Here is a 16,517-nt window from a genome sequence, read left to right as displayed (position 1 = left end):
AAGGGCAGACTATCAAGGCCACATCAGGGTGGTCCCCCACAGGGGGCTGGGCAGCAGGAGCTGGAGGGAGGGGCAGTGGCTGGAGGGAGGACCACACCCAAGAGTAGCTTATGCTGGCCTGTGTGTTGGGGGTGTCTCCTGCCAGGCGCCCTTTCCTGGGACCTCACCCACCTCAGGATGGGGTGCTGATGAACTTCAGCTCCATTTTGGGGAAAGATAAGACTTTTATTGTCATTTTAAAAATAAAATGTCCTTTTGGCCTCAGGCACTCTGATCCTGATAAAGCCAGGGAGAGAGTGATGGGCCCTGACGGCCCCTGAGGAGTCGGGCAGGACCTGGGGGACTGCCCCCCTGGAGAACCGGGCCTAAGAGGGAGGGGAGGCGTGGTCACGGGGAGGGGCTGGGGCTGGCGTGGCCGAGCCCTGGGGCAGCTGTCATGCTGGGGGTGGCATCCTGGTGCCAGGGCTGCGGGACCAGCCATCCAGGAAGGTCCAGCCTGAGCTCCCCCCCCCCCCCCAGACAGAGCAGGAGCTGCGGGGCCTGGGCCGAGTCAGGAAAAACACCATGGGCTGCCGCTGCCCGCAGGACGTAAGCAGTGTGCTTCTCCAGCTGTGTGTGCGTTATACTCCTCTTTATTAGTGGATAAATACTAGAAAACCATCTCTGGAAGCTGCGGTCAGGGGCAGCCCGGCTTGCCCAGCCGCCGGGGGCGAGGCCCTTCAGGCAGCCCCCGCCTGGTCTGCAGAGTGAGGCTGTCCCGCCAGGGCTCGTAGACCAGCGTGTAGCTCTCCGCCCTCTTGACGGTGAACTTGTAGACGCGGTTGGGCAGCAGGTTGTGGACGTTGAAGGTGCAGGCGGCCACGGGGATGATCCCGCGCTGCAGGTACTCCTGCTGTGTCCGTGGGTCCAGCAGCTTGAAGCGTAGCTCGAACTGCTCCGGCACCGCGGGCTGGATGGTGACGAACCAGCGCAGGGCCACCCAGTCCTGGTGGGCCACCGACTCCTTGCGGTCGAACATGACGGGCATCTTGGTGCTGAGCATGAGCCGGATGTGCGGGATCTTGGTGGCGCCCACGTCAGACACCAGGCGGTGCTTGATGTGCAGGCGCCCCGGCACCATCATGGCCAGGAAGTTGTCCATGACGGCCGCCAGGTCTGCCAGCCGCTGTTCCACCAGCGCCCACCCCGCCAGGAAGGGCCGCGGGTCGGGCGACTCGAGCAGGGCATCCAGCTGGGCCCGGCCGCGGTCCAGCTGCTCCAGCAGGTCTCCGAGCAGCAGGAGCTGGATCTTGGTCTGCGCGGTGCCCACCTTCTTCATGCGCTGGAACTTCCAGGGGTCGATGAGCTGGAACATGGTGCTGGGCAGCACCAGCGGGTTCTGGTCGCCCAGGGCCAGGTGCTTGGGCAGGATCTCGATGTGGTAGGAGCACTTCCGCAGCAGCTCCATGCGGGCGTGGTGGCGCTTCAGCAGGTGGGCGCTCAGGTCGCAGGTCAGGAACTCCCGCAGCGCGTTGCGGCGTGCTGTGTAGGTCCTCCAAGCCTCCGGCTCCAGCAGCTGCCGGTCCTCAGCCTCCTCCACCTCCTCCTGGTCCAGGAAGGACTGGGGACTGTCCAGCTTCATCTTGTCCAGGCCCAGGCCTGTCACCTGGAAGCTCATTGTCTGGAGGGAGGTGCAGGGTGAGGCGTGAGTGGGAGCAGCCAGGCAGGCCTCTGGGCTCACTTGGGGCCGTGTGTGTGTGCATGCGTGCGTGTGCATCTGTGCGTGTGTGTGTGTGTGTGTGTGTGTGTGTGCGCGTGAGAGAGAGAGAGAGAGAGAGGGAGAGAGATTCGGGCCCACTTACCCCCACACGGGCCCTCTGTCCTTCCTGGAGGGAGGACCTTGTGGGGAGCACCTTTCTCTACAAGAGCCTGCCTGGAGGGCCGGGTGGGCAGAGTCATTAAAAGTAGGCATTTAGAGCCCTCGCTGGTTAGGCTCAGTGGATAGAGCGTCAGCCTACAGACTGAAGGGCACATGCCTGGGTTTCGGACTCTATCCCCAGTAAGAGTAACTCAGGAGGCAGCCAATCAATGATTCTCTCTCATCATTGATGGCTCTATCTCTCTTCCTTTTTGGAATCAATAAGAAATAATTTTTTTAAATAAGTAGGTATTTAGCGGCAAACACTACTGATGATTGGTTGTGAGGACGCAGGGCAGGGCTAAGACCGGGGCTGGGCTCTGGGGCCAGAATGACTTGAGCAAAATCCTCGGCCACTGTCCAGCTGTGCACCTGACAAAGGTCTCGGGCCCTCGTTTGAAATGGGGTTACAGTGCTCCTCGGGACAACGGAGACTCAGGGGGGTCCTGTCTGAGCAGCACCGGACTCCCCTTGGGACACCACTGCCCTGCAGACCCTCCACACCTCACTGCCGGTGCCAGCAGGGGGCCAGGCTCAGCCCAGGACAGCCCGGGGGGACCAAGGCCAGCTGGGAGGTAGGGTTATTCCCCATCCCCGAGGACTGACCCTGCAGCTCCCAGCTCCCGGGCCTGGGGTGTCCTGGGGCCGCCAGGGCCTTAAAGAGCCACGGGCTCCCTGGGAAAGGCCAGAGGCTGAATCGGACACTCCCTCTTACAGGTGGGCGCTGAGCCTAAGTGCTTTGCAACTGGCTCTCACTCCAGGGTAAGGCCAGCCATGGCCCCCAGCCTGGAGCTCCTTTGGGCCACAACTCCCTCAGGTGTCCAGCTCTGGGTGTCAGTGCTCCCACACGGACGCAGCCACAGTGCGACTACTCCCTGCAAGCGGGGGCTCCCTGGAGGAGCCAGCATCCCTCTGCTGTCCCAGGTCCCAGCCGCTGCCGGGGCCCCGGCCTGCCCCTGGGAAGCTCTGGTTGTCCCAGCAGCCAAAGGCCGGGAGGGCCAGGGCCCAGTAGCTGCAGTGACTTGCCCAAGAAACCACAAGTGGCAGGGTAAGGTCCTTGCCCTTCCCGGAGCAGAGGAGCCAGAGGAGGCCTGGGCACCACAGAGGCTGTGGGGCTGAGGTGCCAGCTGAGCCCAGTCCCAGGACTTGGCCTAAGTCCTGCTCTGGCCTCTGGAGGGAACTCTTGCCCCTGGATCTGGCTATGGGTCGGGGATGTTCCCCATCGTCAACAGCCTCCCAGGTGAAAACCAAGATGGGTTGGTGTAAATGCCCAGGAGGGGTCACCTGGAGTCCTGGCCAGCCTCCTCCACCCCTCCTCCCGACCCTCTCCCCAAGCAATGCCCTCCCGCCACCCCCCTGGGACCTGCCCACCTCCGCCTCCCCACGACCCCTGCCCCCCGCCCACCCCTCCTGCAGCCCGGTGCCCACTTGCCCTGCCTCCCGGAGCTCCGTGCGGCTGACTGTGCGCAGAGCGGGGCGTCCAGTTTCGCACCCGTGGCAACCAGCAGTTGCCATGGCGATCGTGGGTCTTTGTGACGCCCCGCGGCGCGGGGAGTGGGGGCGGGAGGGCGGAGCCCAGGGCTTAGAGGGGAGACCTGTCTGGCCCGGAGCGCCCCCGCGGCCCGGAGGGACTGTGGTGGCTTTGCTCTCTCCTCTGGGCGATCTCCGAGCAGCGCGGGTGTGGGGTCCTTTCCGAGGAGCCGCCGGCCTCGCTCCGGCCCGTCCCAGGCACAGGCGGGGCTCCCCGGGGCGGGGCTCCCCGGGGCGGGGCTCCCGGGGTGGGGCTCCCAGGGGCGGGGCTCCCGGGGCGGGGCTCCCGGGGCGGGGCTCCCCGGGGCGGGGCTCCCGGGGGCGGGGCTCCCGGGGCGGGGCTCCTGGGGGCGGGGCTCCCCCAGGGCGGGGCTCCCCAGGGCGGGGCTCCCGGGGCGGGGCTCCCGGGGGCGGGGCTCCCGGGGCGGGGCTCCCCGGGGCGGGGCTCCGGGGCGGGGCCTGCAGCTGGTGGTTAACTTCCAGGGGTTCCTCAGTGGAGTTGCCGGAGGCGGGGCCATGGGCGCTGGAGGTGGGCAGTGCTGGTCCCCGAGGGGAAGGTGCTGGTCTGGACAGATGGGATCTCCACAGCTTCCGGGGCCCCTCAGAGGTATTCTCAGCCTCTGGGGCCCCATCTCTGGGGCCAGCTGGGCTCAGGGCCTCTGGGACCCTCAGCCAGCCTGGGTGTCCCCCCCCCCCCCCCCCCCCGTGGTGGTAGGTCTGACTCCCTAAGACACCCTGGCCCGCCGTGGAGAGGCTGAAGAGGCAGGGACACCCTGAGCCATGCTTGTGCTCCTCTGGGAGGTCAGTGGTGGGGCGCCTTCCAGGATGGAATGTCCGCCGAGTCCCTTCCCAGCCTGTTCTGTGCAGAGCCCGCCCACTGCACCCTCTCCGCTGGAGGAGTCTCCCCGGGGAGCTGCCATCAGCCCTTCTCAGCCCAGGCTGGGGGGGGCGGGGTCCGAGGAGGTGTGCTGAGGCCTGGTCTGCCCTCCTTGTCCACCCTGGGCTCTACCTCAGCAACAGGAGCTGCTGGGACTCAGGGATCCGAGGGGCAAGGGCTGAACGGTCTGGAAAGGGGGCGCTGTCTGAAGATTGAGGGGAGAAAGACCCCAGCCCTGCAGCCCACCCTCAGAGAGGATGAGACTCACACAGCCCATCCTGGACCTCTGCCACCTCTTTGGCTCCACCCCTTTTTTTCTGTTTCTTGTTCCTAAGCTAATTTTTTGTCATTAAACTTTTTTTTTAATTATTGATTTTTTTACAGAGAGTAAGGGAGGGGGATAGAGAATTAAAAAATTCGATGAGAGAGAAACATCGATCAGCCACCTCCTGCACCAACCCCCCCTGGGGATGTGCCCGCAACCAAGGTACATGCCCTTAACCAAAATCGAACCTGGGACCTTTCAGTCTGCAGGCCAACACTCTATCCACTGAGCCAAACTGGTTCCGGCTGTCATTAAACTTTTTACATATATATATATATATATATATATATATATATATATATATATATATAATGAATTTTTTTCACAGAGAGGAAGGGAAAGGAATAGAGAGTTAGAAACATCCATGAGAGACAAACATCAAACATCCATCAGCTGCTTTCTGCACACCCCCTACTGGGGATGTGCCTGCAAACAGGTACATGCCCTTGACCGAAATGAAACCTGGGACCCTTTTAATTCGCAGGCCGAAGCTCTATCCACTGAGCCAAACCGGCTAGGGCTAAGCTTTTAATTTGAGATCATTGTACAGTGGTGCCTCACACAACGAACTTAATTCGTTCCAGGAGCAAGTTTGTTATGCGAAAAGTTCGTTATGTGAAACGCGTTTTCCCATAACAATACATGTTAAAAAAAATAATTCGTTCTGTAGCATAAAATATGCTAAGATGACATAAAAAAGATAAATTTTTTGTTATTATTTTTATTTAGATACATCTAAAAACATAATTTTTTTTTTTTTAAACACACATTTTTTTAATTTTAAGACAGACTAAGTAGAGTCTACCGAATCTTGCACATCTTCATCCATTTTCTGCTTTTTGGCCGATGGTTTCATGAAAAACCTGTCCAAAGTCGTTTGTTTTTCTCTTTTCTCCAACATCTGCTGGAAATAACGGACAAGAGTATCGGAGTAAAGATCGTTGATCCTGTTTGCTTCAGCTGAATCCGGATACGTAAATTACTGTACATCGGCAGCGATCGTGGAAGCTCGGGCGAAGCAGTCGTGGAAGCTCGGGCGACTTCGTTGTGTGAAACGAAGTTCGTTGTATGAATCATGAAATGAAGTTCGTTGTGTGCAGCGTTCGCTGTGCGAGGCGTTCTTTATGCGAGGCACCACTGTAAATCACACCCAGCTGTAAGTGTAACAGACTCCATGACCCCGCTGCCCATTTCCTGCAGACGCTGTGTACGATCACGGCAGGGTGGTCCCACAGGGACCCATCCCTGCCCCTCAGGCCTGGCGGCCCCTGATCTGGCTGAGGCCCCTGTGTGAGTGGCTCCCTGCAGTGCAGCCCAGCTCCCCCTGCAGGCGGCATGCAGCCCCACTTGGTCCTTCCTCTGAGTGATGTTCCCAGGCATGGGCTCGTCTGTTTTCTCTCTCGCCCAACTCCGCAGCCACCAGCTGTGTTGCCCTTGGCAGAGCGACCCTGGACCCTGAGGGAGGTGAGCCTGGGGGTCTCAAGGTCACAGCCTTGGCGAGGGAAGTGCACTTGTGCACTGACACCCCATCATGTGTCCTCCACATACATGAACCCGTAGGGTGATGACTCCTCAGCCTGCATGCCAAGAGGCCCCTGCTCACTACGTCACTGTGAGCTCAGTGTCTTACAGATGGGGAAATCAAGGCACGGAGAGTTCAGTACCTTGCCTGTGGCTAGTGAGTCTGAGAGCAGGATTTGAACCCCGTCATCTGACCACATCCAGAGTTGTGGAGGCCTCTGCTCTCTCACACCCACCACCCCACCCCACCCAGCACTCCCGCTCCTTAGGGCGACGGTGGAGCAGAGGGCCTGCCTGGTGGAAGGCCGTGCTGGTGCAGGGCCAGCGGTGCTCCCTGCAGAGCCCTGGCCGAGGAGGAGGGGCCTCCGCCTGGTCACTGGAGACTGAGAAGGGCCAGGCTCTTTGGAGCTGGGAGGGCGCCCCCTCCCCAGCACAGGCTCCTGCTAGCAGACGCCTCTGCTCTGACCTTGAGGGGATGGGCAGGACCTGTTTTCCTTGCCTGTAGGAGGAAGACCTCGGCCCACCATGGGGTCTCTGGGCTTTTTGGGGGGCTGACCGGAGCCTGGGCAGGAGCGGGAGTGAGCCCAGAGGACCAAGGAGGCCCTCCCGGCCTGCCCTGGCCCCGAAGGAATGTGCAGCGAGTCTTTGGGAGAACGTGTCTGGGATCTGAGTGGCTGGCTCCGAGCATGGTCAGCACGAGGGGGCCCTGGCCTGAGGAGGCCCTTCGGGTGCAGGTCAGAGGCCTGGCTTCCGAGGAGGGGGAGCCGTGTATCTGCACTGAGGGAAACACACCCACAAATCCCAGACTTGCACTCGGGGGAGCAGGTGGCGGCGGGGCTGCAGGCTCTTCCAGCCCCTCCCACCCCCCGCCCGGCAGGTGTGTGTGTAAGTATCCTCTTCTCACAGCCCAGCAGGGTAGTCTCAGGTGCCCCTCAGTTCACTGTGTGGCTGCCACACCAGTTTGTAAACGGTATAAGCTGCCCCCAGATGCAGTGCAGAGACAAGGGTTGGCTGCCTCTCTGGGGCCACTTGGACAATCGTCACACCTGGTTATAGGGAACATTCACCACCAAGAACAAACCTGTGGCCAGGTTTGCTCAGTGAGAAGAATGTCGGCCTGCGAACTGAAGGGTCCCAGGTTCAATTCCAGTTAAGGGCACAGGCCTGGGTTGCGGGCTCGATCCCCAGTGTGGGGCGTGCAGGAGGCAGCCCATCAGTGATTCTCTCTCAGCACTGATGTTTCCATTTCTCCTTCTCCCTTCCTCTCTGAGATCAATAAAAATATATTATTTTTTTTAAAAAGAGAGAGAGAGCAAACTTTTGGATGTGCACAGAGTTCAAGGAGAGGAAGGAGAGTTGCCGCCGTCAGCAGAGGGAGGGGCCTCTGTATGACTGTGGGGGGGGGGGGGGACACGGGAGAGAGCAGGCCGCCTGCTGGGACCCACCCACCACAGACCCTGCCCCAGGGCCCCTGCTGGCTGGGGCTGCTTTCCCCACCCAACACAGAAGCACAGGCCCGGCTGCTTCATCGGCAGGGGCTGGCTGTGAACCAAGCTCACGCCCACCCCTCCTATGCCACTGGGTTCATATCCATCCTGCCTGGGCCTGGGGGTAGGACCCGAGGCCCAGCCCAGGACCTCACCCGGCCCCGCCCCCCAGACTGGTCTGAACACCAGCCTGGAGGCAGGCAGGGGCCTGTGCAAGCCCGCTCCTGCTTGTGGGCTGTGCGGTGCAGGCCCTCTGCAGGGTCCTGACACCACCCCTTGCACCAGCCAGGACCCACGCAGCCGGGCTCCGAGGCTCGGGCTCCGACAAGCACCTTCCCACCAGCCTTCCAGCTGCTCCTTTCCGAAAGTCCCTTCCCTGCAGGGCCTGGGCGGCCTGGGACCAGGTTCAGAACATGGAGCCCTTCCTCAGGAAGCGGCTGGCCTTCCTGTCCTCCTTCTGGAACAAGATCTGGCCAGCAGGTGCCCAGGACCACAGCATCCCCTGCTCTCCCGACCCCGGCGCCGACCCGAGCCGGACCCCCCGCCGCTGCCGCGGGCAGCTCTTCAGGGCGCTGTGCGACTCCCGGCGCGGTGTGCCAACCAGCTGAGCCTCCGCCGCGGGGACAGGCTCTGTGCCCTCAAGGAGGAGGGCGACTCGTGCCCCTCGCCTCCGTAGCCAAGGCCACCCCCTCCCGAGATGCTCGCGGACCGGCCGTGAGTGCCGCCTGCTCTGGGCCAGGGATAAGTGGGTGAGGTGGGTGGCCATCTGGGAGTCTGAGTCATCCACGCACTCCGAGGGGTGGTAAGGGGGTGAGGGTGCGATATCTCAGAAGTGCATCCCCCTGCCCCTCACTGCACATGCCCACCCCGCGCCTGCCCTGGGCAGGCATGGGGCTTCAGGGTTGCTCCAGAAAAGGCCTGTGTGGGCAGTGGACCCAGGTAGGGGGCCCAACCACTCCCCCAGAGCCTGAGCCCTGAGGCGGGCAGGGCCCGGGCAGGAATGTCTCTTGCTGGCATGGCAGCCTGTCACCATGGGAGGAAGAAGCCTGCTCTCCAGGCGGCTCCTCGGGGAGGTACTTCTCCGCTCCGGCTCCAGGTCCAAGGACGGGGGGTCTCCTGTGCCAGCTCTGAGCAGGGCCTTGCCATCTGGCAGTGGGCATGCTCCATAGGCCTCAGCATTTCATTCAAACCTGGGATGTGACCTGACCCATCTTTCCTGAGTGCGGTGGGTCAGCTGGCAGTGGTGGCCACCGCAGTCTCTGGGGTCTGGATGGACACTGGGCAGTCTCCCCCTCAGCCCAGCATGCACAGAGGTGGTGTGCTGGGTGAGAACAGGACCTGGTGAGGGTCCTGCCCCCGCTGGGCCGGCCTGAGCCCTGGACATGTCCTTGCTGACCAGCCTAGGCCTCAGCCTCAGCCAGGCCACTGCCAGCCCCTGGGAGAAGCTGGAGTCTCAGGAAGGTGCCCCCGGCCCTCACCCCACGCCTGGGACCAAGCAGTCAGCGATGGGGAGGTGCCCAGTCACCCAGGCGTGGAGGACAAAGCCAGAGCTGCTCCCGGAAAAGGCTGGCAGGGCTTGGGAGGGAAGGGCTGCCAAGAGGAAGCGCTAATGACTGTTTGCTTGGCTGGAGATGAGAGGGCTGCCCAACTCCACGGTCATTCGCCCCAGACACCGTCCCTGGCCCAGACTGGCTGGGTGGGCTGGGCCTTCAACCCCCACAGTGAGGCCTCACTGCTTTCAAGCTGCTGAGGACTCCACCACCATCTCATTTCACCCATGGCCCACACTCCAGGGAGGGACCCTGAGAACATGTCTGCAGCCCAGGGGTGTCCAGCTCTCCCCCAGGCCCTGGGGCTGCAGGGAGGCCGGGCGGGAGCCTCTGGTTCTCCTTGTCCCCACAGCCCTGCTGTCCCGGGAAGGCTGCTGAGCGCCTTCGCACCTGAGCTGTTCTCCGCCAGCAGGCCCAGCGGGCAGGCTGTGCGGACGAGCCTGGCCGCCTCAGAGTCAGTGTGTCCCTGAGCTCGCTGCCCGCCAGGTTTGTCTCTGGAGACCCGTGTAGGTCCATGGTCCTCCACCCTTCCCCACCTGCCTGTCTGCTTATTCCACCTCCAGTGTTTCCCAGCCCTCTGCCTCTCCACCCACTCGCACCCACTTCTCCTGTCTCCCGTCCTCCCTCCAGTCTAGGCCAGCTCCCCAGCTCTGGCCACAGTGGTTCCCAGACCCCCTCCATAGCTCCCCAGGAGGGTGCGCGTTTGTCTCTGTCCCTCCTCCAGGCCCTGCCCTTGCCCCGGCTTCAGCAGCACCACCTGCACAGCTCTGTCACCCGGTCCCCGCTCTGGGGGCACCCCGACCTTGTGCTTACTCGCTCTGAGTCAGACTTTGAGTCCCCAGGTGAGCTGAGAGCCAGTCCCTCAGCGGGGCGAGGGGCTGTCTCTGAACATTAGTGGTCCCCTTGGGGTCAGGCCTGCTGCCACTGGGTCCCCAGGGCCCCTAGGTGTGGGGAGGCTCCCGGAAGGGACGCTAACTCAGGGGTGAGGCCCCCCCAGCCTTGGGGAATAGCACAGGTGATGGTGGGGCAGGGGCCTCACGAGGCTGATTTGTGGTGGATGGAGAGTCAGATGGCCCACCCCACCCCACATCCGGGAGTGGGGTTCGGTGTCTGGGAATGCTGTACGACTGGAGTGGCTGCCCGGGGCTCCAGCCACCTGGCTTTCGGGTGGCCTCCACGCCAGTGGCTCTGTGTGAGCAGAGGCCAGGGGCTCGAGCTGGTTTGTGCCGGGCAGGGTTCCTCCAGGGTCTCCCAGCTTCCCCTGCCCACCTGCCCACCTGCCCACCGGGCTCAGGCCACCTCCTGAGGGCCTTCCCAGCTGCCAGCTCTGCGGCTGCTTCTCCCACCCACCTCTGACCTGAGGCATTTGGGCCACGCCCAGCCAGGCAGCAGCCCAGCCCACACCGAGCTTCATCAGGGAGCCTGTTCCCAGCGGCCCCCTTGTCTCGGAAGGGCTCAGTTGTCTTGAGTTTGACAGGTTTGGTCTGTGTCCAGGCTGCTAGCCCGTGGCCAGGGTTGTGGTCACTATGAGCAGGACTAATGGACCCTGCAGCTGAGGGGAGTGGACAGCCTCACATGGCATGGATCACTGCTGGTGGCTGTCAGCCCCAGGTGGTCCTCCTGTCCAGTCCCTGAGGACAAGGGAGGCTGAGCACTGGGGGCCGGGGCTGGGGGCACAGAGTGGGCACATGGGGCCTCTGACCAGCGTGGGGCGGGGGTACCTGGGACTGGGCCTGCCCAGTGGCGGTTGCGCCCACCCTTTGCAGCTGGTACTTCAATGGCATCAGCCGCACCCTCTCCAGCAGCCGACATGAAACTCGCTGACCTTGCCAAGGAGATCCAGACGCTCAAGAGCCTGCGGCTCGAGCGGCTCATCCCGCTGCACGCCGTGTGCTCCGCCGGCGGGCCCTGTACATCGTCACCGAGCTCACTCGCAAGGGCAACCTGCAGGCCTTCCCGGGCAGCGAGTGTGCCCTGCCGGCCGCCCGTCTGTGGGCAGCACGACCTTCGGGCCGGGACGACCCTGCTGCCTCCGGGCTCGGGCCGTGGACAGGCCAGTGGAGAGAAGGTCAGGGCCTGGGTTCCGGGCTGGGCAGAGTGTGCGGGCACACACACACACACACACACACACACACGGGTCCATCTGTGTCCCCAGCCCCTGACCGAGGTCAGGATGGACCCAGTCCAGCGCCCCCTCCCGCTTTGGGCCTCCTCTGTCTCTGTTGGAGACCAGGCTGGTTGCCAAGAAACAGCTTGCCCGGCATGGTCACTGCAGCCGCACAGGGCTCCCCCTCTCAGATGAGGAAACTGAGGCACAGAGGGCAGTGGCATGACTGTCGGCTGCCCCTGCAGGCCCCGAAGGCCGCGCCCTGAGCCCGGCAGTGCTGCTGGGCTTCGCCTGCCAGGTGGCAGAGGGCATGTGCCACCTGGAGGAGCGGCACATCGGGCACTGAGACCTGGCCGCCAGGAACGTGCTCGTGGACGACGGCCTGGCCCGGCTGCTCACGGTCAGGGCGCGGGCGGTGGTGCCGGCGGGAGCGGAGGCGCGCCTCACCGCCTCACCGCGGCATCCCTCGCCAGGATGACGTCTACTCCCGGAGCAGCAGCTCCAAGATCCCCGTCCAGTGGACAGCGCCCGAGGCCGCCCGCTTCCGCGTGTGCTCTCCGAAGTCGGACGTCTGGTCCTTCGGCGTGCTGCTCTACGAGGCGTTCTCCTACAGCCAGGGTCCCTATGAAGGTGGGCCCCCGCAGCCGAGGGCGCGCCTTGCCCTAGGGCAGATCACCCCAGAAGGGTGCCAGGCCTCGAGGCTGCCGCGTGACGGTCTGGGGAAGGGAGACCCACGGTGACTCCTCCTCCCCAGGAATGAGCAACCACGAGACACTGCAGCAGAGCGAGAGGGTGCCGGCTCCCACGCCCGGCCGCCTGCCCCGCCGAGGCCTACGCGCTCATGCTGGCGTGCTGGAAGCACAGCCGGAGGAGCGGCCGGCCTTCGCTGTGCTGCAGGCCACGCTGGGCACCATTCACGGGCGCCTCCCTCCCACCCTCCCGTGACGCGGGCGCCGCCGGGCTGGCTGCTTCCTCGGCCTCCCTCAGGACGATGTGTACCTCCGGGCTCCAGGGGCCCCGCCACAGCCTCGAAGCTCCTGGTCGTGAGCCTCACGTGCTGACTGACACACACAGGTGTGCACGCCCAGGCCAACGTACGAAGACATGCACTCAGAGAGCAGAGGGGCTGGCATCTGCCCGGTGGTCGTGTCCCTGGCGTGGGCAGAACCCCGGAGAGAAGGCCCGCCGAGCAGGGTGGCTGGGGGAGGAGCTCTGAGCTGGCTGAGGGCCCTCCCACCTGGGACACCCTCCCAGGGTCAGGAGCGGCAGGTGTGGCTTCCCAGTCTTTCCCAGAGTCCCCCAGGGCCTTGTTGAAGGGCTGGTTTGGGGCTCCCAGGCTGGCCCCAGCTCTGGGCATGCGGGGTGCAGCAGCCTGCACACGTGTGCCGCTGCCTGTGGACAGCCCTGTGTGTGCAGGGAGGCAGCCCTCAGTAAACATGCATGCACTGAGTCAGCTGCACAGACGTGCGTCACCACTGGCCTCAGCCCTGGCCGGAGCAGGGCGGTCTGTCCCGATGGAGGGAGAGCTGGCCCTGTGTCCGGCCCGCACCCCAGGCAGCCAGAAGCAGACGACGCCCCCAGGAGCTGGGGGACAGCCCGTCCATCCCCTGGGCTGGGATGGAGGGGGTGGCTGGGCTGGTGCTACACGGGAAGGTCAGGCGGATGCAGAGTGGCGGTCTTGGGGCGGGGACTCGTCTGCCTCTGTGGTGCAGGTCCGGCGCTGCCTGTTGTGCAGCCAGGCTGCGTGGAGGCGGGCAGCTGCGGACGGCTCTCGGGGAAGGGCAAAAGCTTCTCCAGAGCCAGGCAGCTCCCAGCCCTGATTTAAGCCACCGCTGACATCGCCGAGTGAGGAGGTGCCTCACCTGCCGGCTCTGGACCTGCCGGCTCTGGACCTGCCGGCTCTGGAGCAAACGGATGAACAATTGGAGGAGCGGGAGGAGTGGGTGGGTGGGGTCTGCCTTCAGGCTCCTCACCCCCACCCTCCTGGGAACCCCACACTGGCAGCTGTGCCCCAGAGGCTTGTGGGACAGAAAGCTCAGAGGCATGTACAAGCCCCTCAGGCTCAGATAAGTGACCCCAGGGCTGCTCAGAGAGCAGAGGCTGCTGGGGCTGGGTTCGGGGAGGGGCTCCATGGCGGAGGGCGAGGCGGGGCAGCACAGGGATGAGGTAGGAACCAGCCGCATCAGGCCCAGATGCGTCTGGCTTTGGGTCAGGGCCGAGTGGGAAGTCAGGAGTGCCCAGAGCCTCAGACCCCAGGCTGGGCTGCCCCGGCCTGGTCGGTGTGGGGCAGGAGGGTTTGGGCAGCAGCTGCTGACCCTCCATCCTGTGCTGGGCCGAGGGGCTGGGCCCCAGAAGGCGAGGGCTGGAGCTGAGCTCCTCGGGGTCGGGGGTCAAGGGACCCTCTGGGCAGGGGCTCCAGCCACCAGGAGGGCTCGCCCGCTTGGGCTGGCGCTGCGGGGTGTGTGGGCGGCTGGCAGGCAGCCTCCGGGGAAGGAATGTGCGGGGCGTGGTGACAGGCCAGAGAGGCAGGTGCGCGTGGCGGTCGCCTTGGCTGTCTCAGGTGCTGGACAGCTTTGTGCTCGGGGCCTCTGGGCGGGCCGGGCAGTCCGGAAACCGGAGCTTCCTGGTGTGACTCAGGCAGAGCCCCAGGGACTCCAGGCCCTCGGACTGGAGCGTATTGGTTCGCAGCGGAGGGTGCTCACAGCCCCCACCCTGCGGCCCCTGCCCTCCAGGGTCCGCGCGGCGTGGTCAGCGCTGGGGGGCTGCCCGTCCATGACCTCGTTAAGCAGCCGCTCCTGTTCTTCCCGCGGACGGGTGCGTGGGCCCTTGCTCTCCTCGATGACGGCAAGTTTCAACAAGCAGGATGCGGCTCCTTTGTCCTCAGCCTCCTGCCGTAGCGGCAGTTCCTGGCGCCGCCTCAGCCAGGAAGCCTCAGGCCTCAGGCCAGCGGGCTGACCGGAACCCACGGCCACGCTGGACTGCCTGCTGCAGCCGCACCAGCTCCCCCTCACGCCTCCCCTCCCCGCTCCCCTCTCCCCTGTGGAGTGCCTTGTCCATGGTCTTCATCCCTGACCCCAGCTCCCAAACCCTCTCCCCATGGTCCAGGGGCCCTCACTGGTGACTCTACCCTCCCCCTCTCGGGGCTCAGGCCCACCACGTGGTCCACTTGTGAGCACATTCCCAGAGGGTGGGCAAGGACAGTGCCACCATGCCTGGCCCAGGAGGTAGAACGGGGGTGGGGGGGTGGGGGCCTGCCAGGACTCAAGGTGGAGCCAGGTGCTGAGGGAAGTGCGTAGCTCATTGGCTGGGCGGGTGGGGTGGCCTGTCAGAACTGGCCCTGCCCGGCCACACCTCCTGGCCACTGCGCTCACAGCAGCCTGGCGACAGGCAGAGAGGCCAGGCGGCTAGGACCTGCCTCTTCAGACACCATGGTGTCCCGGGGCCAGGCGCACCTGGGCCCCAAGTATGTGGGCCTCTGGGACTTTAAGGCCCGGACAGACGAGGAGCTGAGCTTCCAGGCAGGAAGTCTCTTCCACGTGGCCAGGAAGGAGGAGGAGTGGTGGTGGGCCACGCTGCTGGACGCTGAGGGCGGGGCCCTGGCAGAAGGCTACGTGCCTCACAACTACCTGGCCGAGAGGGAGACTGTGGAGTCTGAGCCGTGAGTGCCCCGTGGTCCTTGCGGGCCCCGTGCACGGCCCCGCGTCCGCCTGAGCTCCAGCAGGGCAGGGCCTCCGGGAGAGCTCCGCGCCCTCGGCTGGGCTCGGGGGGACGGGAGCAGGGCTGGCCAAGGAGGGTGAGGACTGCGGCTTCGTCTCCTTGGGCCCCCAAGTCAGGCCAGACCCCACCATCCATGGCTGTACATCATTGCCGGCCGGCATGTGGGGAGGCTGCGGCCTGGGGCCCCTGCCCTGGGCTCCGATGTGGCCGCTTTGTGGTGCCAGGACCCAGAGAGGACAGAAGAGGCCACAGGGGCCCCCGGGGGGCTGCCCGCAGTGAATCCAAGGCTGGGCTGGACCTTTTGGGGAGCCAAGTTCTGCTCACCTTCCAACCAACTGAAACCAGATGTGCGACCTAGTTAGGGAGGGAGGGAGGTCATTGCGACATGCCCGCTCAGGCGTGGGCTGCGGGCGCTGCTCCTCGCACCCTCACGGCTGCCTCGTCACGGGAGCGGCGGCCGCCCGACAGGCTGCCCGGGATGAAACCAGGCAGCCTTCGCTCGCGTGCCCACGAGCCCTGAGTGCCTCCCTGGAGCTCTGGGAGGGGCCCAGCCGGCACCTGCCGTGTTTGGGCTCGCGCTGTGCGGGGTAGGGGTGACCACCTGTCGAGGGGAGACTGGCCATGAGCAAGTTCGGCCGGAAGCAGGTCGGCTTCGGAGGCGGGTCTCCGGGGGTGTGGTGCCGGGAAGGACCAGCTGGAGGAGGGCATGGCGGCCTGAGAACAGCTGGCTGGAGAACCGGAGGAGGCAGCGCGGTGGAGGGTGCGCAGGCTGGGCCCGCGTTCCAATGGTGCTGAGGGAGTTGGGTGCCAAAGGCAGAGCAGCTGGCAGCAGAGGTCACTGGGAGATGGCGGGCCCCACCCTGCAGCCGAGTCCAGGGTTCGCAGGGCTGCTGGCGCGTTGGCATGGGGCGAGTGTGCGAGTGAGTGTGCAGTGCGGGTGTGTGACCAGCCAGGTGTGCGTGGCTGGCTGCTCAGCACACCTGTCTGTGGCCCGGGTCACTGGAGGTGGTCAGTCACAGAACCACGCGGTCCCGTGGGAGGGTGGCACATCCCTGGGACGGGTGGCTCTGACCACCAGGGACAGCCCAGGCCAGAGTGGTGACGATGGCTGCTCTAACGGCCTTTGCTCCCTCGGGACACGTGGGGTCTGTGACGGGCAGGGAGGAGCCTCAGGTCGGAGACAGTGGCAGCTGGCAGCTGGGGTGCAGGTGGAGGCTGGGACTCAGGTGGGAGGGCAGGGGTCAGCATGGAGTCAGTGTGGCTCTGGGCTCCTGCCCCCTCTGCAGGTGGTTCTTCGGCTGCATCTCCCGCTCAGAAGCCGTGCACCGACTGCAGGCAGACGGCTCCGGGCCCGGGGCCTTCCTGATCAGGGTCAGCGAGAAGCCGGGCGCCGACTATGTCCTCTCAGGTGCAGCAGCCCTCTCCCGGGTCTGCCGGCGCCGGGCTCGGTCCTCCTGTCCCCCAGCCCTCTCTCCCTCCTCCTGGCTGTGGCACCCGGACACGGAG

At 64.6% G+C, this 16,517-nt stretch overlaps 3 protein-coding genes across 4 annotated transcripts in view; 2 read left to right on the top strand and 1 right to left on the bottom strand.

Moving 5' to 3' along the window:
- Nucleotides 1–542: 542 nt before the first annotated feature.
- On the bottom strand, nt 543–2,038 carry FNDC11 (fibronectin type III domain containing 11). Its single transcript, XM_036425968.2, has one exon. It carries the CDS (start codon nt 1,754–1,756, stop codon nt 677–679), a length of 1,080 nt encoding a protein of 359 aa, XP_036281861.2. The 5' UTR covers nt 1,757–2,038; the 3' UTR covers nt 543–676.
- Nucleotides 2,039–7,941: 5,903 nt separating this feature from the next.
- On the top strand, nt 7,942–12,283 carry SRMS (src-related kinase lacking C-terminal regulatory tyrosine and N-terminal myristylation sites). Its single transcript, XM_045577270.1, is given in 9 exon segments — nt 7,942–8,230; nt 9,912–10,029; nt 10,954–11,094; nt 11,097–11,150; nt 11,540–11,694; nt 11,768–11,924; nt 12,049–12,076; nt 12,078–12,151; nt 12,154–12,283. Coding segments are annotated over 9 exon segments (993 nt in total). The 5' UTR covers nt 7,942–8,050; the 3' UTR covers nt 12,240–12,283.
- A 2,366-nt stretch (nt 12,284–14,649) lies between these two features.
- Nucleotides 14,650–16,517, top strand: part of LOC118712326 (protein-tyrosine kinase 6) — a 28,341-nt gene continuing 26,473 nt past the window's right edge. For both annotated transcript variants that reach the window (XR_006740784.1, XM_036425967.2), the window contains exons 1-2: nt 14,650–14,952; nt 16,298–16,419. Coding sequence is in view for 1 of the 2 variants with exons in the window: in XM_036425967.2 (XP_036281860.1) it covers nt 14,723–14,952; nt 16,298–16,419 (352 nt within the window). In the remaining variant the exon portion in view is untranslated. The remainder of the gene's footprint in view (nt 14,953–16,297; nt 16,420–16,517) is intronic.

The sequence above is a fragment of the Pipistrellus kuhlii genome, unplaced genomic scaffold, assembly GCF_014108245.1.
Source record: "Pipistrellus kuhlii isolate mPipKuh1 unplaced genomic scaffold, mPipKuh1.p scaffold_m20_p_87, whole genome shotgun sequence".
Classification (NCBI taxonomy): Eukaryota; Metazoa; Chordata; class Mammalia; order Chiroptera; family Vespertilionidae; genus Pipistrellus; species Pipistrellus kuhlii.
The sequence above is the reverse complement of the archived record's forward strand: the minus strand, read 5'-3'. Positions and strand labels throughout refer to the sequence as shown.